Genomic DNA, 27,451 nt, shown 5'->3' on the forward strand with positions numbered 1-27,451 from the left:
GCACAGAGCCCGACGTGGGGCTTGAATCCACGGACCGTGAGATCATGACCTGAGCCAAAGTCGGATGCTTAACCGACTGAGCCACCCAGGCACCCCTGTACTTGACTTTTAAAACCGTCCAATATCTATGTCTTCAGTTCTAGCCCAACTTATTTATCTTCAGTTTCTTTTTTTATTTTTTATTTAAATTAAAATTTTTTTAAAATTTATTTTTGAGAGGAAGAGAGAGAGAGAGAGAGAATGAGTAGGGGAGGGGCAGAGAGAGAGTGAGACACAGAATCCTACAGAAGCTCCAGGCTCTGAGCTGTCAGCACAGAGCCTGACATGTGACTCGAATCCACGAACCACAAGATCATGACCTGAGCTGAAGTCAGATGCTTAACCGACTGAGCCACCCAAGCACCCCTATTTATCTTTAGTTTCTTAAAGCATCTCCTGCTTTAGCTGGACTGGGATCTTCATATCAGCATTCCCTTTCATTCATTCACTTACACTTCCAAGCCTTTCCCTATATTCATTCTTTTGATTGAAATTATTTACCTCTTTTCTACCTGTCTTAATATATCTTGATATTAAGACTATGTAGTAAGAAATCAGACTATGTAGTTCCAGACTATGTAGTAGAAATCTGGTCTCCAGACTGTAGACTAAGAAGTCTTAACTTTGTTCTTGGCACCTGGGAGGAGACCTCTAGGATCCTGGAATATCCTGTCTGCTAAGAGTGTCTATGTTTGCTTGAGGGCTTTGGCCATCACCAACTGTCTACTAATGTGGTGATGTATGTCAGGGGCTTATGTTCTGACCTCTGGAGGAACTGATGACTAAGGGTAGCCTGACCTTTGTGAGAGGCTGGTGATGAAAAGGAAGCTACATAAGCACTATGTGATTAAGCCCTAATAAAAACTCTGGACACTAAAGGCTCAAAGGAACTTCCCTGATTGACAGTACTCTGTGTGTACTGTCCCACATTGTAGCCAGGAGGAGGTCACACCATCCATGATTCCACATGGAGAGGACAGCCAGAAGCTGTGCAATTGAACTTCTCCCAGACTCTGCACTGTGTCTCTTTCTTTGGCTGATTTTTCTATATCTTTTCTCTGTAATGAACCATGAGTAGAATAGTTTTCAGTGTGTTCTTGAGTTCTGTGAATGATCAAACCCAAGGATGATTGTGGGGGTGTCTGAATCCGTAGCCAGGTGGTTTGAAGTGAAAGTGGTCCTGGGGACTCATGAATTTATGGCTTATATCTGAAATGAGGGCAGTCTTGCAGGGACTGTTCCCTTAAACTGCACAATTGGTTAAACTCCTTGCACAGACCCACTTCCTTCTTGAAGCATCCTCTGGGCACTATCAACCTCATGATGTCTTCTCCTAAATATCTATAGTTTTTTTATTGAGTATCACAAAATCTGTCACTAACATACATCATTGGAGGTTGGTTATTAAGTAGACATTATGATAATTATCATAAAAGGTTTGGATTTTTGTAACCATGAAAATTTAGTGATCTGGTAACTTCTGACATCAGGAAGAAGTAAAAGAAGGAGAGAAAAGACTATGTATATAATGCTGTGAAAAGGTGGAAGATAGAGAAGAGAGTAGTGATACTGGAAGGATGATATTAAGCATTTTCCTAAGGAACCATTGCATTAAAGAAATAGTTCAACAGTTCTGTCAACTGCATTGAGCACATTTTAGGTGTTGAAAATGTGAAAATGTGAAAAATTTCCAGGAGGAATCCTTGATGAAGTTACCTGACAATTGTGGTATTTTTCTTTGATAGAAAATTATCCCAGAGGTTTCAGGCTTTAGGAGTCAATTTCTGCCTTTCCCACATCTTATAATTTCAGCTGAGTAAGACTGTCTATGTGCTCACTGCCTATGACTGATCATTGATCTCTTAATTATAACTTTTTCCTATTTCTTGGTCATATAAAAGATACCAATGGTCAGTGGGGGGCTCCTGCCCAGTTTAACAGAAAGGGTTAATTCTACGTAATGTAAGATACTCCAAAATAGAAAGAGCAGACATAGGCAGCAAGTAAGTAGAGCAATATGGAAGCAGCCTAAGAAACCAAAAGGAATGGAGGAATTAAGGGCCAGAAATGAGCTCACACTGGCACCTGCAACTAATTTGGGGAAGATATCCACGGAAACCTAGAAAAGTCTTCAAATCAGAAATGGTGATGAATTGATTCTTGGTTTGAGTGCTGCAGCAGGTGGTGGAAGAGGGGATGGGAAGAGTAAAGTATACATTAGTCAGAACTTTGATATCCTTTCCTTGTATAATCCATCTTGCTTTCCCGGTTTTATTTTTTACTTCTTTGAAAACTTATGTAAGGGGACAAGAATTCACATTTCCTTGAGCTGGGATTATGACAGACTACATTTTTTTTTATCCCAAGATAATGCTTTTCAGAAAGGAAAACATCTCAAATAGGCATCCTGGAGGGTCCTGAAGGACCTTAAATTGGGACAATTCTACACAAACACAATGTTTGATTATCTTCTTGTTCTGTTCAAATAACACTACGGATCCTGGCTGAGCTACAGAGATGTGCAATAGATCAATAACACAACAAAAATTCATTATTTACCTGCTAGAATCCTATGATAACCGATCAACGGAATACATGTGTAAATCCTTACTTTATAAGCAATCTCCACATTCCCCTAGACTCTTTCCTAGAGTTAATCCACCTGCAATTTTGCTAACATCCACCCTCAATACTGGAAAATTGATCAATCAAAATAATGCGCTAGGTTTTGATGTGCTTAATCTGGTTTCTGTTGGGAACGTTAGCATTTATGAATTAGAGAAGTAAAGAGCAGTGTGTCTGTTCCCTTAATTGCTATCTGATTCCAGTATACTAAAAAATATTGGGAGAAGAGTTTATTAATATTGAAATTTCCAATAAGAAATGCATGTTTAATTGAAGTGATATTAGCTACTACTTTACATACTGGGCTGATAAGTGCTGATCAATTGACAAATGAGGTTGTTATTAAGTAAAGAGAAACTACTACTCCTGATTGAAACAGTTGCATTTATTAGCCAACAACATACATCTTTATAATTTTATATATGCGAATAATTTTCTGAAATAATACTAAATGTATACGTGTATTATAAATATATTTGGAACTATCAGCAGGTACAGAGTGAATTGTTTGAAATATGTGTTTCTCTTTTAAACAGAAACATTTACTCTTGTTCCATAGTTTAAAAAAATCCAAATATGCTTTTCTCAAGACAATTTGAGAACGTTTTTGAAACTGAGGGTTTTCAATCTCTTTTATGAGATCAGATGAATAAATTACTTTCAAGGTACCTGACTCCCCAGGGTAGAATTGGCTTGTTGCTTCTCTAAATTGTGGTGGTTTAAGAACTCATTTTTTTCAATATACATCCTTTATTTCTTTAAAAAGCTATATAGAGAGGATGAAGAAAAATATGCAATTGCAAAATATACAGATGTAAATACATGCAGCATAGGGAAAGATAAATAAATATTCATTAAACATATCCATATATATCGTATGCTTGTTATTTACATATCAAACAAACTGTCTCAGGTAAAATAAAACCTAACATTAATGATTCTTATGATTAGAACCTCCTTTTCCATTTGTACATATCTATTTTTATTCAGGATAGTATATTAAATTATGTAACTTCTGTATTTCAGTCAGGATATGATGCTATACCTTTTCCCATTACAGAAACAAATGTATGCTGATTAAAATTTATGAGCTAATTTCCCCCATGGTCCCTAGAACAGCACTAAAAACTCAACATGAGTTCATTAATAATTACTGAAATGGATATCGTTTCTGTAAGTCTGGTCCTAGGCCTGTCTAATAAAATATACAAACAGAAAAACATGAGCTGCTTTAACAACTGAGAGGTAGTTGCCATCAAGTACTCCCCCTTTTTTGGAATGGTTACACAATTCTCTGTATGGGTTAAAATGAAGTTTGTTGCATTCAAAATCACAACATTGTAAAATATGCCTTTATCTCTCTCAAAAACTTCCTTCTGGGTTGGGAAGTATGCTGCAAGAAGACAGTGTGATGCACTAGTTGACTTTCCAAGGTCTATTAATCTATGAAGTGAAAATTAATATCCTTTCATCAGATGAGGCTGGTACCCAATTATCGGTAGAGCAGATGTTGTGCTTTTCTGCTGGGTATAAAGAAAAGGGATGTACATATCGTGTTTCAAGAGGTGTACCAGTGTAAGTAGGACATTCCCACTGCCTTGCTGCTACTCTGAAGGTAAATTGCTTGAGCGTGCAGCAACCTCCTGCAGTCCCTCCAATACCAGAAATGAAAAGCACCACTCTGAAATGTCCAGGCTTGGCTCTTTTCATCAGTAAATTATGGGAATGTAACTCATACAGCTGCTATGGGTACCTGCTGTCTGCCAGATCCCTTTGCTTCTATTTCTTCTGCCCACTGGGTATAGCCAGTCATTTCCAAAAGCTAATTTGCAGTTGATTATGCAATCTGCCAAACCCAATCAATGTGCATACTCATGACCACTCATAAGATTATTTGCCTTAATCATAGGAGACCTCTGGGTCATTACTCCACCATGGGGAATATATTCAGTGGAGACGGTTATGGGTTGCCCACTATGCAGCTGCCTGCCAGGTCTCTTGGCTTTTATTATTTTCATCTCTCGGATGCAGCCAGTTCTATCCAAAGACGCTTGAAAGGCAAATCCATTCCCTATCAGTGAGAAACCCTCTGTTGACTACTGACTTCTGAGGCAGTAGGATAAATACAAAAACCTTGAGGATACTTCAGGATTAAGGTTTCTTTTCTTTTCTTCTTCTTTTTAAAATAGTAATGTTAGTTTTCGGTAAGAGTTCATTCTCTTCCATATAGCAGAATAGACTTTCTTTAGATGTCAAAAAAAAAAATGGTCTTCTAAATATCACACCTCTTGTTGGGATTTCTTAGGTGCTAACTCTCCATAGCCATGAATTGCTTTCTGATTTTTTATACTCATAAGTTTCTTTTTAAAAATGGACTGGATCATCATGTTTCAACACATACATAGGGAATGTGACTTACAGAGCCTGGCATATACAACCACCTAATGCAGAGAAGACAAAGATACACCCTGCAGGCTGCTATTCTCCTTCATCTCCTTCACATATAAAAGGTGTCTGTTATATGTTGGGCACTATTATAGGTAGTCAGGATGCAACAGAACACAAAGGAGACAATCTTCCCACCCTTATGGTGTTTATATTCTAGTGGGGACAGAAACATCAGTATCCTTATCACAGAGTCATTTCTTCCTGAGCCCTGACACAGCCATGGCCTACTTTCTCAACCTTCGCTCCAGACAGTCACTACCTATCTATATGAGTGGGCATGTCAAGTGAGACCTATTGGTCGTCCCTGATCTAGTACAGTCTAACAGTGATAGAGAAATAGTCACACAAAAAGTGCACACTACTTTACATTGAAACACCTGAATCAAAACCTCCAAGCCATAATAAATGCCAGATCAACGTATGGGCCATTAACTATTTAATCTACATTTCTCAGTAGTAAGTCTTATTGGACTGCCAAATAATGTGATTTTTTTCCAAATTTTTATTTAAATTCCAGTTAGTTAACATACAGTGTAATATTAGTTTCAGGAGTAGAATTTAGTGATTCATCACTTACATGCAACACCCAGTGCTCAATCCAACAAGTGCCCTCCTTAATCCCCACCACCTGTATCATCCACCCCCTCCCCACCCCTCCCAATAACCATCAGTTTGTTCTCTATATTTAAAAGTCTGTTTCTTGGTTTGCCTACCTTTCCCCCCACCATGTTCATTTGTTTTGTTTCTTAAATTCCACATATGAGGGAACTCATATGGTATTTGTCTTTCTCTGACTGACTTATTTCACTTAGCATAATACTCTGCTTAATGAATTAAACTTGAATTGTAGAAATACATCTTAAGAGGTTAATTGCTAACAGATTAACGGGCAGATTCTTACTAATCACAAAATGGAACATAATACCAAAAAATCAGCTGTACAATTTCTTCATGGTTCTTCTGTGTAAATAAACATATTTCAAGAACATGAAATGTGGTTAAATTTTTTTTAACTCATCACTTTATAAGTTTAATATGTCTAAAATTGTGTTAAACATATTATTGTTAATGACATCTTGATTTAAGCAAGTTTTAGCTCCAGCTATCAGGGTCAAGTCAGACTGAGAATGAATAAAGCCATGTATGGCCAAATTGCTGACTTACAGGATTAATCTAAATGAGGAAGTGACAATAGTCACTTTCTTATTTTATCTTAGTCTGAACTCCCCAATAGGACCCTAGCTTTTTTTTTTTTAAACTGGATTTTTAAGGTGAAAACTCAGTTTTGATAAAGGTAATGTCTTATTTCTCAAGTGGGTCAATTTCTTCATGTCTGTTACATAAAGAGGCCCCATCTTCTTTGCCTGTGTAAATGTTTTGGAACTTCCAAAGACCAGATGAATTGCCACCTTATCCTCAAAGTTCTCCTCATCTGCAGTAGAGTCTTCTCTAAGATCTATCAGCAATTAATGTTTAAAATAATAACGGTGCATTTAAATATGCTTATTTAAAATAGGGTATTATAACTGTTACATGGTATTTTTAAATTGTCACAAAAAATTTTATGTCTGACTCCATAGTAAGACTGGCAGTAGTATGTGAATGATACCAACGAGTGAATACCAGCTTTTCCATGTATTTATTATTGGCCCCCATATTTATTATTATCTATTTATTCTATACGCACATGCCCTAGTATGTGCACACACATTCTTTTGTACTAGAATCCTTATAAAAATAAGTTGTGATCCAATAAAGATGTGACTTTTTAATCACTTGGCTTGTCTACATAATTGACTTATATCTTTAAAACAATGATGGCGTATTTTCTTTAAAATTAAGATATCATTTGTGACACATTCATGGTGATTCAATGAATATAATGAATTTTAACTTTACCACAAAGTAAATATTTTCAATATGATTTTTACCATCATTTGAGGCATAAACGATCCCCAAATCTGGAATATTGCTGAAAGTCTCAACCCTCAGTTTTCTGCATTATGAAATAGATTTACCCTGAATTGAGAAACATTAATCCTAGGTTTTATCACCTGACTCTGCTTCTAAGAGCTGTGTAACTTTAGAAAATTCTTTTAGCCTGACAAATCTTAGTTTATCTGTCTATAAAATGAAGAGTAGGTTATCTCCATGGACCCTATAAAACACACACACACACACACACACACACACACACACAACACCAATGATTCTGTATTGATACAAAAATGTCCACTCCCTGGTGACATGTCAAAGAAAGTCAAACTATACAATGTGATAGTGAAAAGACCAGGTTTATGAAAATATAAATAATAAGAAATGGCATGAGAAGAAGGAAAAAAATATAAAGACTATTTATATATCTACCTTCAGTAGAGTTTATTATAGTTATTGTAAATTGCACAAAAATCTTTTGTTAAAATAAAACATTAATTACTTATTTATATATTCAAAAGGTAAACATTGATCAGCATTGTGCTATGTGTATAGGGTTCTATTGACTGCTAAGAAGGCAAAATGCACTGAAATAATCAACAATGAATTAGAAGTTATTCTATTTAACCTTCAGGTTTATTGTAAATTTGAAAATATAATTAGATATGCCTTATGATTATTTGGCCAGATGCCAAATCTTTTGGAAAATAAAGACACACTCAGACCTGAAGGCAGTAACATTGAGTGTACATATAATTCTCTCAGGCTGTGAAATGTCTCCTAAGGCATAATTTAGTCAGTTAAACTCCCGTGGCCTAAAACAATGTTAAAATGCTCACAAGTCGAGGGCTGACTTCTAGAATTGGCTTGATGACTTTGCAGATCCAGGCTACAGAGAGCTTTTGGAGTGTGACTTGAGAAGAAGGAACAAAATGAAGACAGAGCCTTTTGACTGCTTTTCAGGCATCTTAACTGCAATTGACAGCATGCTCTGCATAATATGCTCTGCAAAGCTGAGTGTTGGTTAATAAAAAAGGAGTGGTATTTCATGCTTAGGTAAGTTTAGGAAATCCTGAATTAAACAATTTACCAGGTTTCTTCATTGCAGAATCTCTATTGTGTTTAATGTTTAACTTGAATCTTCAAGACAATGGTGTAGTATGCAGAATCATCAAATCTATTTGACCAACAGAACTATTTTGTCTCAAAGTATGGCATAAGACTAGCATTTGTGGTCAAGTATACAAAGCCCCCTTTTTCCCCAAAAGCCTTTGTTTCACTATTACACATCATATTACATTTAATTGTTCATCAGAGTCTCGACTAAACAGAATGGAAAGAGTTTAGCTTCCAAGAGCCCAGAGACTTCCACAGAAGTTCCACAGAGTTGAAGCATTATTTTTATTTATTGATTCCATGTAGATCAATGGCAGGATGTTGTAAAATAAATCATCTGATAGGAATACTTTTCTGGCTGTGTTGAGATAAGCTGAATCAAAGAGAGATATATCCTTTCATTAATATTCTTAGGGTCACAAAGTATCAGCGTTTGTGTTTGTGCTGAGATGATCGGTCAAAGATACACAGAGCCAATATTAAATCTAACTGATGTGAATGGCCTTGTAGTGTGAACACATAATAAAGCATATTTTTCTTCCTTTATATCCAAACTTAAATTGGCTAAATTCTAAGTCAGGATTATAGAAAAAAAAAGACAAAACCAAAAACCTCAAAGAATGCATCCAGTGTAGGTTTCATGTTATAATATCTATAGTATAATTATATTCTGCAAACAGGTGGATTCATTGGAAATGTGTTAAAAGCAGGAATAACTGGAATTCTAGATACAAGTAAATGATAAGGTCTGATGCATGAAGAACTCCATAATATCTTGCTTAATTGAAGTACTACTATTGTTTATTTTCAAACCAAAACCAACATTATCCTTTCAAAATAGAAGTATTTCTTCTGTTTTATAGAATCGAGTGTTATGTTTTTAAAATAACTGTCAACTACATTAAAAGAAATCTTTAATGAGATGAAATGTTTTCTCTTCGAAATATTAAATGTAAAAACACTTCTCACTGCCCCCCTCCTGCACACAATATAAATTATATTGATAGAAACATATTTAACATAATGCTTTACTAAATAAAAGTCAAAATGAAAACATTATTTGTGATAACTGGATTGTATTTAAGGAAAAATAACCTGTACTTTTTAATATTCTGTTTTCCAATGTTTTAAATGTTGTGGTATTTTGTTTGAGTGCACTATATGCAACCATGAAAACCTAATTTGTGTAATATCTGATCCCAGAAAAACTATGTATGGTATATCCTAAATTAAGCAGTATTTGGAAAGTAACAAATACTAAGAACATTTTAAAAACTGTGTTACTAAAAAATGCTCTAAGAATAAGATGCATTGGAGACTATGATTATGAAGAAACTAATAGTTTTGCTATATAACACATGGGCAAAAAATACCATATAATACACTAATAAAGATGACAGATTAAATAATTTCTCTTATAGAAGAGTTATGGATACAATTGTACATATAACTTAGAAAGGCTGAATTCAGGTGAATCTTGTAGAAATCAGTTTTATTACCTTGTAAGTAGTAAGACTTCATATAATAACTCAAAAAGTTAAAGTCTGGGACATTTCTTTGTGTTACCTAGACATATTTAGTTTACCTATGCTCTGTCTGACTGATACAGAAACCTGTCCCCACCTTCACCTCCCCCAAAAAATGAGCTATGAGGAAAAGCACACAGAGTGATTATTATCTTGACAAATCTGCCAATACTTAGATCCTGGCTCTCTCACTCTTCGGAAACAAGGAACTTATTTTCCCTGTTTTCAGTTGATAAGATTAGGAGAGGGACTCTTGCTACATAAATTCAGAATAAGCTAAAGAAGATATGCCAGTTCCTAAATGTATAATAAAAACTCTCATTCATCAGCATTTTTCTCCTGAAGGCAAGCCAAAATTAACACTCTATCTACCTTTATTTGTTTATTTTTTAAAATATATATATATTTAATGTTTTTAATGCTTATTTTTGAGAGACAGAGACAGAATGTGAGCAGGGAAGGGTCAAAGAGAGAGGGAGACACAGAATCCAAAGCAGGCTCCAGGCTCTGAAGTATCAGCACAGAGCCCGACTCGGGGCTCGAACTCACAGACTGGGATATCATGACCTGAGCCAAAGTCGATGCTTAACTGACTGAGACACCCAGGTGGCCCCCCGCTCTATCTACCTTTATTAAGTACAATGGAGTTTATAGATATCTTCCTAAAATATCCCAAAGTCCTAATTGGTATGTGTTTTTGCCTTCATTAAATAGAAGAAACTGAGGCTCAGGGAAGTTAAGTAACCTGTTGAAGATCACACAGCTGGTAAATCATAAAGTCCAATTCAAATTAGGGTCTTAGGCAGTTTATTTTGATACAGTGTTTTCAAACTGAGATCTGTCTGAATTCCTTCTAAAGAGATCTTACGATCTAGTGAACCTAAGACTATGTGCATGAACCAGGTTTTTAAAAAGCTTGTTCATCCACGTTGCTACAAAGGGCCATATTTCATTCTTTCTCATTGCCACGAAGTATTCCATTGTGTATATAAACCACAATTTCTTTATCCATTCATCAGTTATGCTAAGTGAAATAAGCCATACAGAGAAAGACAGATACCATATGTTTTCACTCTTATGTGGATCCTGAGAAACTTAACAGAAACCCATGGGGAGGGGTAGGAAAAAAAAAAAAAAAAAAGAGGTTAGAGTGGGAGAGAGCCAAAGCATAAGAGACTCTTAAAAACTGAGAACAAACTGCAGGTTGATGGAGGATGGGAGGGAGGGGAGGGTGGGTGATGGGTATTGAGGAGGGCACCTTTTGGGATGAGCACTGGGTGTTGTATGGAAACAATTTGACAATAAATTTCATATATTGAAAAAAATCAATCAATCAATCATTAAAAAATAAAATAAAATAAAATAAAATAAAAAATAAAAAGCTTGTTCATTATTCACTGCATAAAGAAATATCTTTTTAAAACATATTTGGTAAAAATGATTCTTTAAGGATTATCATAAAAAATGAAAAGACAAAATTTCAAAATTCTCATAGAATTTGTGGGCCTTTAACAGGATGGGTGAGAATCTCAGCTGAGAAACTGGCTTAATATTTAAGGTCACAGGATTTGGAGTCAGATAAATCCTGACTGCAGTCACTCACTCATTAGTTCTCAGGGCTTCAGTTTCTTCTGTAGATTGGGATGAAAATATCCACTCTTAGGATTGCCATGCAAGTTAAGCGAGATAAAGTATTTAAAATTATCTAACGCAGTGTCCACAGTGCTCAATAAAGGGTAGTGACTGTGATTTGTATTTCCAGCACAATGTTGTCCACTCAGACATGCGCCCTTCTTCCTAGCTATCATTGCTATCTCCTTAAGCCTGGAATCAGATTTGGCCCCAAGCATTCATGGCTTCCTGGTAGGCAGATCCAGTTTGCATATGTCTGCCAGAGAAATCTCTCCTGATCAGGGCTGAGAGGGACAAAAAATGGTTTGTCTCAATGACTCCTTTGGCAGGCTACCAATTCGCACCCTGCATTCTTTAATTAGACATGTTAAGATCTATAAGCAGTTTACAAGGAAGTCAAACGCCTACTACATGTTTTGTTTGTTTATTTATTCAAGGTAATGTTTAAGACTTAGCTCTTTATTCTTGGAAGGCAGATCTATTTCTAAGTTCTTGAAGTAGCACTTCATTTGGCTCCTGTGTACTGCCTACTATGAAAGATACCTTGTGTGAAAAATATGAAGTTAACTACTCCATATCTCCTCTTTAGTATAACAGGCATATATGGGACAGGGAAAGGCAACTAGGGAGAGCGGGTGGAGAAAATGAGAAGGTGCTACCAAATATGCTTAGGAAAGGACACGATAACCTGCTGTTACTTGCCACCAAAAGCTTTCTGTCACTGTATCCCAAAGTAGCAGGCTTTGAAGGGTTCATTGATGGTTAGATGAGCCCACTGGGAATTTTTGCATATGCACAAGACCCATCGTGTTTGGAACTTTGGCCACAGTGAAGGGCAAGTTAGTTGTGATTTGTCCTTCTTGGAAATTTTAATTAATAGCCTGATAATATGGGAATTTTTAGAGTTGTTTTCTCATTGAGCTTAGTTCGAGGGTCTCTGACCTGGGGTAGAGATTTGTCTGAGTTGAATCATGCTCATTCTAAATTCCTGGATTCAATGCAGATATTTCAGAACAAGCTATATTCACAAGTGCTATGTACCCATCTGACTGGGAAACAGTCAATTTAACTAAGCTCATAAGGAACACCAAAGCAATTTCACAGCTGATGTAGACCCATAGACCTTTTATATCTTTTTTATAGGAAAGTCATAGAATTTAAGAGTTGGAAGCAAACTTTAGGATGATCTACCCCAACCACTCCATTTTATAGAATCTATATTCCCAGGATAATGAGAGATTCATTGAGGACAGGGGCCACATCTTAATCATCAGTATTCTCAAATGAGTTGAGATATGCCTACAACCCTAAACTAGTCATTGACTTGATTTCAGGAATTTTTTGATAACTAACAGTGGCCTCCTAATCACTGTACTATATTGTTTAAGTAGATTATCTTATACCACTCAGTCCCTAACAAATGAAATATTAAATACAAATAGATGGGGTGGCAGCAAGGCAGCAAGGCAGCAAGACTGAATTTTTTGTATTTTAATGGTTAGGAGTATGTACAATTTCAATATATTACTATTAAGTATATAGAAGCAACCTTTTTCAAGGGGTTAGAGCAAACCATAGTTTGGTGAATACTACTGTGGGAGGGAAAAATGTGTAAAATTCCAACACAAATCAATACAGATATTTCTTGACTTACAATGGGTTTCCATCCTGAATAACATAAGTTGAAAATATCCTAAGTCAAAAATACACTTAATGCCCTTAATTTATTGAACATCATAGCTTAGCCTAGCCAATGTTAAATGTGCTCAGAACACTTACATTAGCCTATAGTTGGGCAAAATCATTAACACAAAGCTTATTTTATAATAAAGTGTTGAATATTTCATGTAATTTATTGAATATTGTACTGATGGAGAAAAACAGAATAGTTGTAAGTTTATCAGTTGTTTACCCTCGTGATCATGTAGCTGACTGGGAGCTGTGGCTGGCTGCTTCTGCCCAGCATCACAAACGAGTACTGCACTGCATATTGCTGGCCCAGGAAAAGATCAAAATTCAAAATTCAAAGTACAGTTTCTATTGAATGCATGTTGTTTTCACACCAGTCTGAAGTTGAAAAATTGTTAAGTCAATGAAGGCTTCAAAGCCTGCTACGTTGGGATAGAGTGACATAAAGCTCTTGGTGGCAAGTAAAAGCAGGGTACCTTGTCCCTTCCTAAGTATATTTGAAAGCACCTTCTCATTTTTCATCCTAAATCAGGAACCCTCTGTATGTGGAAAGGACGTGTAAGTCTTCAGCAGAGGATATGGCACAGAGGTGCCACCTAGTGACTGTGAAAAGCATACACTTGTTAGCGTGGACAGTGGGATTTGTTTGTATTTCAGGTCATCTGTAAATATATTCTAATACAAAATATCTATTCATAATTTACTCTGCTCTATCAAGTTCTGAAGAAAAGCTGAATAATTCTCTGCAAGCCTTTAAAAAACACGAAGGCAAAACAGTGTAAGATGTTTATCAAAGTGCTTTGCTCCTTATAGGTACACACCCTACTAGTTCTAAGTAAATCCAATAAGCAAAATTTCTAATAGATGATGTGATAAGAAGAGTAGAACACATTCCTGTTTCCAATATTATACCTTAAGGTTAGCCCTAAGATTTTTTTTTTTATTTAGCAGTGTATTGCACATAATAGATACTTGATAAAGGATGTTGAATGAGTGCATGCATTAATGAATGGATAGCTACATGAATCCTTGAACTTCAGGAATGTCAAGAGAGATGATGTTACCTTGGAAAGTGGACAGGTCTGATTTTTCCTCACTACCTAGATGATCAGTAGTAAGACAGCCAGCTTATATCTGTGTATAATCTCATTTTGAAATCGAAGAGAAATCCTGAAATCAAAGGACTTTGGTAGTTCAAATTGAGAAGAATGGTAGAGGAAGAGGTAAATCCAGAAAAGAGCCAAAAAAAGTGCTATAAATGAAATATGAGGATTGGTGAGATGCACCATAATTTCTACTTCGCAACAGGAATCGCTTCTAATACGACAGACTTATTGATGGTATGGATCTAGGTAAGTTGCCGTTATCAATTATAAAATGAGTATACAAGATGCCCCTGTCCCTTTCAGTCTTTCTTTTTCTCTCTGTCTTCCCCCAACCCCCACCCCAATGCTTTTCTGAAATCAAGCCTAATGGTAAGGGCACAGGCTCGTATGTTCACATGTGTGGTTGCCTAACAATTGTAATGTCCTGCTAAATCGATAGGTGTTACCTTTATACAATAAAAAGCAATAAGTAAATGTTGTGGACAGTTTATGAACTGAAAAGAGTTTGATCACCTGGCTGCATGATTAGAGGCTCAAACTCCATACGTGCATGAACCATTAAATGGATTCTTAAAAACTACAAAAATCATCTCTTTTCAAAACTTCTAAGGCATAAGATGTGATAGTAAAGGATGGCATTTTGTTTATTTTTGTATGTTTAGATGAGCAAAAGAGTGTTGGGGAAGAAAATTAGTTGGTATACTCTTAGCAGAAAAATGCCCAAACAGGAACCTCCCAATCTGTGATGGCTCAGATTTGTGATCATTATGAAGAAGTCAATCAGCAGACAAGGTTGCGTTGTTAGGTTGTTGTGGCAATGGCATGAGAATATAAATAAAGCCCCTAACGTAATGCAGGAAAATACAAAAACTATTTGCTGATTTTGTGGGTCATTGGGTAAATTGTTTGATCTTTCTGAACTTCACATTCCTAACCTATGAAATGTTGATACAAATATTTTATATATCACAAGACTATTTTGAGAAGTCGATGTCTATTGAAAACACTTTTTACAACAGTAACTCCCTTTGAAACACGAGTTATAACATCGCCATTTGCAAGCAAAGCACAAAATAGCCTTGTCTAGTTGCATTTGCAGTCTCTATTTAGTCTACCTAAGGTAAACAATGGGAGAAAGATGCAAAATTGGCTACTACACCTGACCAGATGATCAGCAAAGGCCTAAGATTTGGAGCTCTGGATTTAGTGATTTATACAGCAAACAGAAAGGCTCTTCTGCCTAGTAATGCCCTTTTGATGTGCATGATCAACTGTGAAATTTCCACCATTAGAAATAAATTGTTTAGGGTTAAATAGGCAGCTCCTTTCAAAACATAAATACTCCTAGGAAGGTGTATATTTGACAATATTTGTCATTAAGACTATCACACAAACATAAATTGGTTTAACAACTGATTTATTAATAAAAACTGGCTGAAATTCATTCATTTCCGGCCATAATTATTCTCAATACAGTGAAAGTCTCTGGACTGGGAGCAGTAAGGATAAGGGTGTTCTACAGGAGGCAAGGAGCACTAAAGTGAAAATTATGTTCTCCCAATGTGGTCAAGAAAAGCAAAAATCAGAGGGTTCGCCTTCCCAGCAGCTTTACCCTATTCTCCTAAATGCAAAATCTCCATGGAAAAACATTTTTTCCCTTTTTTAAAGTTTTATTTACTTATTTTGAGAGAGGGAGAGAGAGAGAGAGAGAGAGAGAGAGAGAGAGACAGAACCCAAGCAAGCTCCATGCTGCCAGCACAGTGCCTGATATAGGGCTTGAACTCACAAACCGTGAGACCATGACCTGAGCTGAGATCATGAGTCAGATGCTTAACCAACTGAGCCACCCAGGAACCCCCACATTTTACCCTTTTTAAAAAATGTTTATTTATTTTGAGAGAGACAGAAAGAGTGAGCATGAACAGGGGAGGAGCAGAGACAGAGAAAAGAGGGAGAAAGAGAGAATCCCAGGCACGCTCTGTGCTGTCAGTGAAGACATGGGGCTTGATCCCAAGAATGGTGAGATTATGACCTGATCTGAAATCAAGTTAGATGCTTAACCAACTGAGCCATGAGGAACCCTCATGTTTTTCCTTTTAGTTTTCTTTTTAGTATTTCAAAATTAAAGCCAAATTAAAATATATGCATTCTTACTGGGAACAACTACAAAAAAGCATTTACTTGTTGGCTTTTACAGAACCATGTGTCCAAGAACAAAGAAACTGTTTCCTACATGTATTATTGAAAGAGTAATCACTTATTACACCAAAAGTCATTAACTCCAATTGTTTCAAGATTTACTAGCATTTCTGATTCTTTCCTGTATGGATTCCTTCTCTAATTGACCATTGGGCAATTGGGATTTATCTCCTACATTAAGATCTTTTAGTCTTCTGTGTGTGTATGTGTGTGTGTGTGTATGTGTGTGTGTGTGTGTGTGTGTGTGTGTGTGTGTGTATCAGCTCATTTGTTTTCTAAAATATTGTAATATTGTTGGTAATAATGTGGTCTAACAAACAGGACTTATTTAATGATATTTTTTACTTCTTATACAATGAAATATGGGATTATAAACATTTAATGTAAAATTCAATGTTTAAGTAGTTAGTATTCTCAAAAATTCATGACCCAAACATTCGAGAATCCAAGGAGGTTTGGTAGGTTTTGAGGGAAAATATTGATGTAGAGAAAAGAAATTATTTCATCATCTGATGTGACTGGCAGAATAATGATCTTCCACTGGTGTCCACATCCTTATTCCTAGAATCTATAAATTTATTAGAATTGCATGGCAAAGGGGAATTAAGGTAGCAGACAGAATTATGGTTGCTAACCAAGCAACTATAAAATAGGGAGGTTGTCTAGATTATCTGGGTGGGTCCAATGATATCACAGAGTACTTAAATGTGGAAGAGTGAGACAACAGTCAGTGATGTGATATGAGAAAGACATGAATGGCCATAGCTGGCTTTGACTTTGGAAGAAGAATATATATGAAGGAATGTGGACAACCTCTAGAATCTGGAAAAGACAAGAAAAAAGACTTTCCCCTAGAGCCTCTGAAAAAAGAATGCAGTCCTGTTGACACCTTGATGTAAGTCAGTAAGATTCATTTTAGACTTCTGACCTCCAGAACTATAAGATAATAAATCCGTGTTGTTTTAAAACACTGTGTTTGTGGCAATCTGTTAAGGCAGCAATAAGAAACTAACATGCTTAGGAAATCATTCATTCATCCATCTATTCATGCATTCAATAAATCTTGCATGTCTCCTAAATGCAAGACACTGCCATGTTCATGTAATCAGTGTTCAACTAATAGAGCTGCTTTTTGTTAACTTCTATTTTCTTCCTTTCCACTGGTAACCCAGGAATGATTAGACAAGTAGTAAACTTTCCCCTTTCCATGAGGATTTTGGACAGAAACTTTACTTTCCATCAGCTTTCGATTCTCTCCCTTTTTGAGTGGATATATTATGAAAACTCCATCCCTATGTAAATCTTAGCTTTATGTTGGATGTGAGAAAACTCATGTTTATTTCTTTTAAAATATAAAAGATAAAGGTGTGTATTTCAATTCTAGTTTTCCAAGCTGCTGAAAAATTCCTCATGTCAATTTGCTCAATTTTTTATGTATCCATGGATATTCCAGTCACTTAAAAATTTTTTTTAATATCTATTTATTTATTTTGAGAGACACAGAGACAGTATGAGTACGGCAGGGGTAGAGAGAGAGAGAATCTCAAGCAGACTCCGCACCATCAGTGCAGATCCCAACATAGAGCTCGAACTCATGAAACTATGAGATCATGACCTGAGCAGAAACTGAAAGTCAGACACTTAACAGACTGAACCACCCAGGTGCCCCTGTAGTCACTCTTTAAGACACTATGGATAGATTTAAAAAGATTAAAAATAAAAGGAAGGATCAAAAACCTTGCCTCTTTCTGTAAATGATCTTGCCATTTAGAGCTGTGACAGGCACATACCTCCAAACATAATGCAAGGCATTAAGGGCTTTGATGATTGTGGTATGACTCCATAACTTCTTATATGGTATAATGTACTAGTATGTACCTGGCAAATACTTATTAGAAGCTTACATTCAGGGGCGCCTGGGGGGCTCAGTCGGTTAAGCATCCGACTTCGGCTCAGGTCATGATCTTGCGGTCTGTGAGTTCAAGCCTCGCGTCGGGCTCTGTGCTGACCGCTCAGAGCCTGGAGCCTGTTTCAGATTCTGTGTCTCCCTCTCTCTCTGCCCCTCCCCTGTTCATGCTCTGTCTCTCTCTGTCTCAAAAATAAATAAACGTTAAAAAAATTTTAAAAAAAGCTTACATTCATAAGTGTATGTTATTTTATGTATGTGAAGTAGAGAGATGGTAATCATTAAAATCTAATACTTCAGCTACATATTAATCATTTAACTTAACACATTAAGGCTTTGTTATTAGTATATGTGCTTTTTGACTTTGAGCCATTGATCTATATCTTTGGTGGTGTTTTACTTTGAGCCCAGAGTAAAGCAAAAGACCAATAGCTTAAAACGATATTTCAAGATAAAGTTGAAGATACGTCAAGGAGGAAAGGACTGAATGAATAGTGAGAATATAGGGCACCCCACTTTCTTCATCTCTAAAAAAAAGAGCATCTTATTCGAAATTGCATCATAGATTTTCTGCTATATTTTATCTGGAAATTAATCAACTAATTATGGATTATTATAATTAATATCTGAATTCATTATATTCAGGCATATTAATTAGAATTTGAAATATATTCTGAGCAGTCTTAAACTCCTTACACTCTAACAATCAGAGAATAATGGAAGCTTGATTGTTTTAAATTAGAAAAAAAAAAAAAAACCCACGCCCCTTAAAATAAATTTTGAAATAAGACCACAAGTTTGACACTTATTTTGCTGGAACTCATCACCAGCTTGCAGAGAGACTTTTGTACTCAGGTAGCCATTTTCTTATGGCAAGAAACTTGTAGCGAGGGATTGGGATTTCACAGACTTCACTTGATGCCTCCTCACCTCCATTCTTATTTTTCTGCTCTTACATAATTATATCTGCAAAATACACAGTAATATTATTCCCCTTGTTACAAAAGAACAAAACACTGAATCCTTTCCCCAACAACAGGATAAAATCCAAACCAGTTGATGAGACATTTGGGTTATTTTCCCTATCTTGGTTGGTGTCCCACCATCTGCAGAAAGAGGTGGGAGTCATCCTTGTTTGATCCTCTCCTTGTCCTTCAAATCTAATCAGTAACCAAGCACTGATACATTTTTCTTCTAAATAATTTTTGAACAGATTCTATTCTCTCCTTGCTACAACCACTGTCCTATATCAGGCTCTCATCATCTCTTCTGGATATTATATAATAACATTTTCTGATGCTAATCCTGTTCAAACCAATTATTTCTGCACCTCGAACCTCAGAGTTACATAAGAAGCCTAATAATCAGCCTATGTCTAGGGTTAAATAAACAAAACTTCCAAGTAGTGTACACAACACCCTTAATGATCTTGCTATGTTCATCCATAGACCTACTGAACTCTCTGCTCAATTTACACTCTAGACATTATTTGGAATCTCTCTCAAACACACTGCGCTATTTTATGTCTCTGCATTTTTGCACATGCTGAGATCTCTGTTGGATTTCCCCCTTTATCTTTATGTTTAAACTATTCAGAAATCACCTTCTCTAGAAAGCCTTTTCTGACATTCCTCAGGTGGGATCAGAGTTCCCAGAGTACATTACACATACCTCTCTTATAACACATACTGCATTATATTAATTTCTTCTGTTTCTGTGTTTCTCTCCCACACTGGAATGTGACATTCTTAAAAGACAAGCAGTGGGCCAGTCACTTTGCATCTCCAATAGATAATGCAGTGTTTGACACATTTAGGTGCTCATTAAGCGGTTCTTGGGAACTGACAGAAACTTCACAAGCTGACTTAACTTCTGCCATTTCCTTGCTATTCTGATGCTGTAGTCTAATGGAACACATATGTTTGTTATCCATTCATACACCCATCCATTCACCCATTCATTCACTGATCCATCCACCCATTCACTCCTTCATTCATCCATCCATCCATCCTTCCATCCATTCATCCATGCATCTATGGGTAGTTAGGTATATTCCTTGATCCAGGCATTAAGATTTTTAAATTTTCTATTTAGTAAACAAGTGGATAAATTGCCCAATCTTTTCTTGCTATCACATAATTACTTGATTTTTGATGGAGTATTTTCATCCCTCTCTATTCATGAATGACTTTTACTGAAGCACACTACTGTTACTTAGGATATTCTTCTTATGCTCTAACCCTGTGGACTATATATGGGTTTCTAAACCATTCATTCATTCATTCAGAAAAATCCCTTGAAAAATAGACATTTTTGTTTTTTAGTATAAAACTTGATAATGCAATTTAAAAAACTGGTTTAATGCCCTTTCTCAATTACCATAAGAAATGCTAGAATAAAAAAGTATTTTTAGGAACTGTTAATATCTATAAACTGATGCAAGAGAGTGAATTTTGGTTCATTTAGTGGTAAATTTGTGGTTTTTATTTTATCATCTTCCCTTTGCATGAGTTTACAACATGCTGGAAGAGATAGGTATGACCTAATATAAGCCAAAAGCCGTGATATAGTTAGTTGTCAGAAAACCTCCTAAGTCTTGTGTTTAATTTTCAGTTCAAATGCTTTATTAGGAGGGTCAGTATTTTCACTAAAACCGTTTGGCATACATGGAGGACCTACTAAGTAGCAGCACAGTAGAAGATAGTAAAGATACAGGAATGAAATCAGATTCTTCCTCATTTTCTGTACTTTGTACTTCTTTGGCTTTTTAAGCATTTCCTTTGTTTATGATGGTACTTGCATTCCTTGCCAACTACATCTAATCTATGATCCTGTCCGTATATATGAAGATTTCCTCCAGGCAGAATTGTCTGATTTTTCTCTAGACAGAAATTATAGAATGTATTATCTTGAATAATGGTTAGTTACACATATGCCTGTCTACTTAATAGATTATGAACTCCTTTAAAATAATAAACGTATGCTCCCAGCACTCAGTGTCTGATACAGTTGTTCCTCAATAAAGGTTTGCTAAATGATGAACACTATCCTCCAAATAGAAAATGGGGCTTCCTGGGGTAAGCTTAAAGAAAGCATTTTCCTTTGTAAGAAAACCCAGGAAACCAGAGAAATGAAAAATTGTTTGCAAAGTAGATGAATCAGGAAGTATTCAATTTAAAGTGGGATTTCTTTACATAATGTGGTGTCTTCTGGTGAATATAAATGATTCACTCCACAAACATATTTTGTTTTTTTTTTTCAAAAATGACTTCTGTTCTTTAAAGTGAGGCACGTATATTTGATGATCAAGTATTGGGCATTTTAATTTTGGTTTTTCCATATACTTGCTGAGTGACCTTGAGTGAAACATTTGTTTTGTCTCTTTATTTGGCTGTAAAATGGGACTATGTTTGTTGCATGGACTTAGATATGTTCTTAAAACATCAATAAATACAATGTGTTTAACAGTAGCCACTTTTAAATAGTGTTTTTTCCAAGCCCAACTTGAGAGTCTACACTGACTTTTTTGTTTGTTTTCAGAAATGGAAAAATTATTATTATTATTATTTTTATTTTAGAGAGAGAGAGGTAAATGGGGAGAGACAGAGAGAGAGAGAGAGAGAGAGAGAATCTTAAGCGGGCTCCATGCTCAGCACCGAGCCCCACATGGGGCTTGACCTCATGAGCATGGGATCATGACCCAAGCCAAAATGAAGAGTCAGATGCTTAACCGACTAAGCCACCGAAGCACTGCTGGAAAAAATCATTTTTAAACCACATTTCCAGCTGTCTAAAGATTTATAAAATGAAACCTTTTTTTATGACAAATAACAGGGATATGCAGTTAAAATTAAATTATTTACAAAATAGTAATTTTCAATTGATGACTAGTAGAGATTATTTCTAGGGACAAAGTAAGGACAAATGTTGTGTGCAGGCATCTGCAGTACTTCAGCAAAGCCCAAATTTTAATCTTCTGCCTACAGACTACACAAGGTTGGCTGAATTAATGTTTACTAAACTATTTTGAGTCTATAGGAAGCCAAATAAATGCTGGTTTGGTTGGACTTTTCACTTTTTTGTATGGTCACTTTGGTGCTATGTAGATAGCTATAACCCAGGAATATAAAACCAGAATCAAAGCATCATCATGAATTTGTTTCTAGACTAGGAACTTCAGTCTTCACTTGATGGGCTCAAGGTCACAGAAGAGAGTACTTGTGTATATGGTATTCAGACAGACAGGTTGTGCTAGCAAACCAACAGATAATTTTAGGTAGATTAGTTTGCATTGAATAAGGCAGACAGAATCAGCCTTAACCTTTTTCCATCCTTCAACAAATAAAAGTCAAATATTAATATCATAATACACTTCAAAAGTGATCACAAGATGTAATTTTAAAAAAATGAAGGTAAATATTTAAGTTGCTTTAATAAGATGATGTGTTATTGGCCTAATGGTGGTCATTTTTAAGCCAAGTGACCACTGGCCAGAATAGCATAAGGTCTATCACGGCAATTACAATAACAGTAGTCCAAATTTTCAAATTCACTGCATATATCATTCACCATGAAAAATGCCCCTTACCTTTCAAACTTTGAAACTCTGAGACTGATCAAAGAAGAGTTTGCTTTTGTTCTTATTACTTACTATATTTCATGGCCTTTTCTTGAATAATGATGTTAATAATTCAATTTTCATTCCCTTCAGTTGAAACAGAATCTGACTTGTCAAGAATATATAAAAAAATATAAGTTATGACTCCACGACCTTCATTTCTTTAGTACTTATGGACATAAATGATATAAATCCACTTTCTTCAATATATTTTCAATGTGTCCCATATTTTCATAACTATATCCACTTTATCTCTGCTTTAACTCTCTGACAGTAATATTACAAAATATGAAATCTGTCTTAAGTTATTTTACATTCTCTTTTTCCACTTCTGTAGAAGCAGTAAATGGACCAGTTTGAAAATCTGATATTTCTTACCCCTTGAATACGTTTGTGAGAATATTCATTTACTATTTTTTATTGAATAAAATATTTTTTAAAGCTTTGTTTGAAATGACTGGGGCTTTTAAAGGTTTGGCTTTATTCATAGGGTAAATTATTTTCCCATCTACTTTTAATGATCTTTTCTTAGAGTTATATATTGCCAAATTCTTCTTTTTCGTATCTTGCACAGCAGACTGCACATACTTTTAAAAGCTTTTGTTTATCATTTATACCACTGTTTAAATCCTGCTATAACCACATGCTCTTCAAATCCCTCACTAACCAAACTGTTCTCTGGAGGCCTTTAACAAATTCACAATTAATGAAGGATGAGTTTCACTGAAAGCTGTGTTTGTTTTTCTACCCTTCAATTCCATTCAGTTCAACATATATTTATTAATCTTTCTATAATAATCCTTCTTATAAAAAAAGCTTACATCACTTTTTTCCCTAAGATTGAAGTGCTAAGAAATTCAATTTTAAAATATTTTTTCATGTGTTCATTGTTTTGAAATATTGAATCCCAGCAAGGAACTGACCAATTTGGGGTTAATGACAATTTGATAACGGTTGCTTTAGGCATTCTATAGACAGGGCCAAAAGTATAAGGTCTCAGAGTACTTGAAAAACCACATAGTCCAAATGATACATAGTCCCATGTATCTATATTTATATATGGTATATATATGTATATTTTATACACCTGTATGTTATATATGTGTATATTTTCCCTCAAATTGTAACCTATACTTTTATCATAGTTACCCTGTAGCACACACTTTTATAGGTACTTTACCAATTTTTACTTACTCAACTTTCATAATAACTCTATGTGTCAGGTACTATTATTATTCCACCCTCTTCCCATTTACCAAATGCATACGCTGAGGCAGAGAGAGTTTAAGTAACTTGAATAAGTTTACACAGCTAACAGGAAGCAGAGCTAGGCTTCAAATCCAGACAGTTGGCCATGTTCTTAACCCTTATGCTCTACATGGTTTAAAGACATATGAATCTATTTATTTGCTTTATGACTTGTGATTTTTTTGTAAGAGTCCCTTCCATTGAAAGAATGTTTGCTACAAATAGCCTACTGAAAAAGCATCTTTTATGCTTATCTTTAATAAAGCTTTCTCCCAAAACACAAAGTCAGCAGTAGTATTACTGAATTCCACAAGATGCCACCTCTTAAAATATTTTGCATTCCATTCTTTGTTTGAATAGATAAAGAAGGTAATCCATCCTTTTAATTTATGAAAACTTCATCCAATAATTAGGGCATGGCCTAGGAAGTAAAGTAAGTACTTATCTAATCTTCACTTCAATCTACTAGGTGACATAGCAACATAGAAATTACTTAATATCCTCTTTAAAATTGATGAAAAAAGAGATCAAAAAGTTTACTAACAAGATTAATAACTCTAAGATCTCATATGAACCTGAGATTATGTATCTCTGTGGAGGTCTTAGGTATTCATAGGAATCAGATTTAGGAGGTCTTTTTATAAGTTAAGAGAAAAATCAGATTCAAATGATTAATTGCTCTAATTATATTGGCATGGCAGTCAAACTTGGGAGGCTATTAATCCTATCTATAAAATGGAGAAAGTTATTAATTATATAACTTAAACCTTGTATGCATCTACTGTGAAATAATTTAAATTAGACTACTCCAATATGCTTTGGTTTGAGAGGTTATGAAAAAGTATTCTATAATTTGACCAGAAAGTGTTATAATATGAGATTCTTTAAATACATAATCATAGACTTGCTCAAACTTGTTTCATTCAGGGGGTGGGGATAATTCATAATCATCTAAAGTAATTTTAAGCATTTTTGATTGATTACAATTTGAGATAGGATTTTTTTTTTCACTTCTAAAACACTCAGATTCTCAGATCAGCAAATCCTCTTTTAGACTAAAATTTAGAGCCATTTCTGGAATGAGAGGAGAAACAACTATTTAACCAACTTATACCTCTTTATGGGTCGGCAGCATCAACAAATCCTTTAACTCAGCAGTTGCAAGAAATCCCTATGAACTTTTCAAAGCTAAATAACTTTAGCAGTTCCACTTTCTTCTTTAAATAGCCAGCAGCCAACATTCAAAATGAACTGCTAAATTCCTATAGAACAAGATAAAGGTTGTTTCTAATATCAATAGCTTTTATCTCAATTTCATGTCACCCAGAAATGCTCACAGTTAAAAACAACACTTAAAAACACACTTATAGCAACGGGCTATCTTTTCAGACTGAGTGTCTGTGGCTGAATTAGGAACAATCTGGAAATAAAACACAACTGAAATAAGTCCTTTGATTTGACAGTTTCAAGAGACCAAAATCTCCCACTATCATATTCCAAGAATGGAAGTATAGGTTTTCCCTCAGCTATTCCCTTTAGAAGCACTAAGTGCTGTCCTGTTTCGCAATGATTTTATAATAATGAAATACCAAAGTACATAGTTTTTTTTTTAAAGCTATTCAGAAAATCTTGTAAACTCTCTACAGCTCTGTTTGCAAAGATATCGCAGAAGCTAATCACCTTGCAGCTACTACACAATGTGACACAGATTTACTGCATCAGGCCTGAAGAATGAAGTAGAAGATACCGGCCTCAAATCAGGGTCAGATCACAAAATCCAAAGAGAGGACAAATCACAGATAGACGAGGACAAGTAACAGACATTAGAGTGGTACCGCAAGCATGCGGCCCATATTCAAGTCAGTTTGTTTCTGTGACAGTGCAGAGGTCTTGTTTAATGGAGAAAGTACCCAAACATACTTTGCGAATGTATGTGGATACTGACCTGGACTTGTGACAGGACTAGAGGTAGTAGGCTCAATAATTTCTACAAAAAGGGAAAAGGAAAGAAAAGAAAAACATTTTGTGTATTAATCATACATAAAGACAAACACTCATGAGACAATCAACAGTCATGCAACATATACACAGGTGGTTTTTATTTGAAGGCTTCCCTGACCATGGAAACCACTGAACAAAATCCAGTCTCTGAGGTTTACATAACTCCCCATCACTGTCTTTGACAGTAAGTAATCTTTCATTCTGAGCCAACATTTAGGAGTCCTTTCCACATTCTGGTCTAGAGCATCAGGTTATGCTGTGTGAAGGTTAAGCCACCAGCCTTAGAGTTCTGAAGCAAGTTTTTCAAGCCTTCCTTCTAGGAAAAGTACTGAAACCTACATGTAGAATGACTTTTCTAAGAGAGCTGATGCCATAGGTGGAATTTAAGAAACAAAACAGATGAACATAGGGGAAGGGAAGGCAAAATGAGATGAAGCCAGAATGAGAGCCAAACCATAAGAGACTCTTAAAGACAGAAAACAAACTGAGGGTTGCTGGACAGGTGTTGGTTGGGGAGATGGGCTAAGTGTGTGATGGGTATTAAGGAAGGTACTTGCTGGGATGAGCACTGGGTGTCATATATAAGAGATGAATCACCAGGTTCTACTCATGCAACCAATACTACAGTGTATGTCACCTAACTCGAATTTAGATAGATAAATAAAAAATCAAGAGAGAGAGCTGACGCCAGTTCCTACAAAGTCATTCAATCAGTTATTGTTTATTAATATGTATTAAAAATAAAAATCATGGGTAAAATTCATATATCTCAAAATGCCTTTCTGAAGATAAGTTTCCTATTTTACAAGCATGTCTACAGAATTTGGCCATTCAAAGGACCAGTTTTGTCTGCCCTTATGCCTCTAGGTAAAAAGTAAACACACATACACACACACATACCACATATACACAAACATGTACACATTGTGAATTACCTGAAATATATTTGCATATCTACAAGGCACCGCTGGCCATAGTGTAAGCATAATTAAAGGATAACTATGTCATTGGTGTATCAGTATAATTTTCCAGCAAGTATCTAACAAAACATAAGCTCTATAGCATTTTAAATAATGTATGCATTTTATTTAAGATTTCCATTTTAACTTATCTTTTAATAGGATAATTTCTTTCCAAGTATTAAATAGTGGTGATCATAAAAATAATAGTAATACGAACATTAAACGCCATCATTGGCAATCCTAAAGTATATGAATAATTTTTAATGAGGAAGAATGCAAATCATGAAAACATGGCATTTTGGAGAAACTCTAATTACATAGTGGTCTGAGAGACTTATTTCAGTACCAAGTACACACAGGTAACCTATTCCTTTTTAGCCTAGTTAATAAACATGCCTTAT

At 35.4% G+C, this 27,451-nt stretch overlaps 1 protein-coding gene across 3 annotated transcripts in view; it reads right to left on the reverse strand.

Moving 5' to 3' along the window:
- The window catches only part of NEGR1 (neuronal growth regulator 1), an 841,359-nt gene that overhangs the window by 82,274 nt on the left and 731,634 nt on the right, over positions 1 to 27,451 (reverse strand). The window contains exons 7-8 of one of the 3 annotated variants that reach the window (XM_042952176.1): positions 26,033 to 26,074; positions 22,886 to 22,944 (exon numbers count right to left, since the gene is read on the reverse strand). The exons of the other annotated variants lie outside the window; for them this stretch is intronic. Coding sequence (XP_042808110.1) covers positions 22,913 to 22,944; positions 26,033 to 26,074 — 74 coding nt within the window. The 3' untranslated portion in view covers positions 22,886 to 22,912. Of the gene's footprint in view, positions 1 to 22,885; positions 22,945 to 26,032; positions 26,075 to 27,451 lie in introns of those variants that run through there. 3 annotated transcript variants of the gene reach the window in all.

This window comes from Panthera leo, chromosome C1 (assembly GCF_018350215.1).
Source record: "Panthera leo isolate Ple1 chromosome C1, P.leo_Ple1_pat1.1, whole genome shotgun sequence".
In the NCBI taxonomy this organism is placed as follows: domain Eukaryota; kingdom Metazoa; phylum Chordata; class Mammalia; order Carnivora; family Felidae; genus Panthera; species Panthera leo.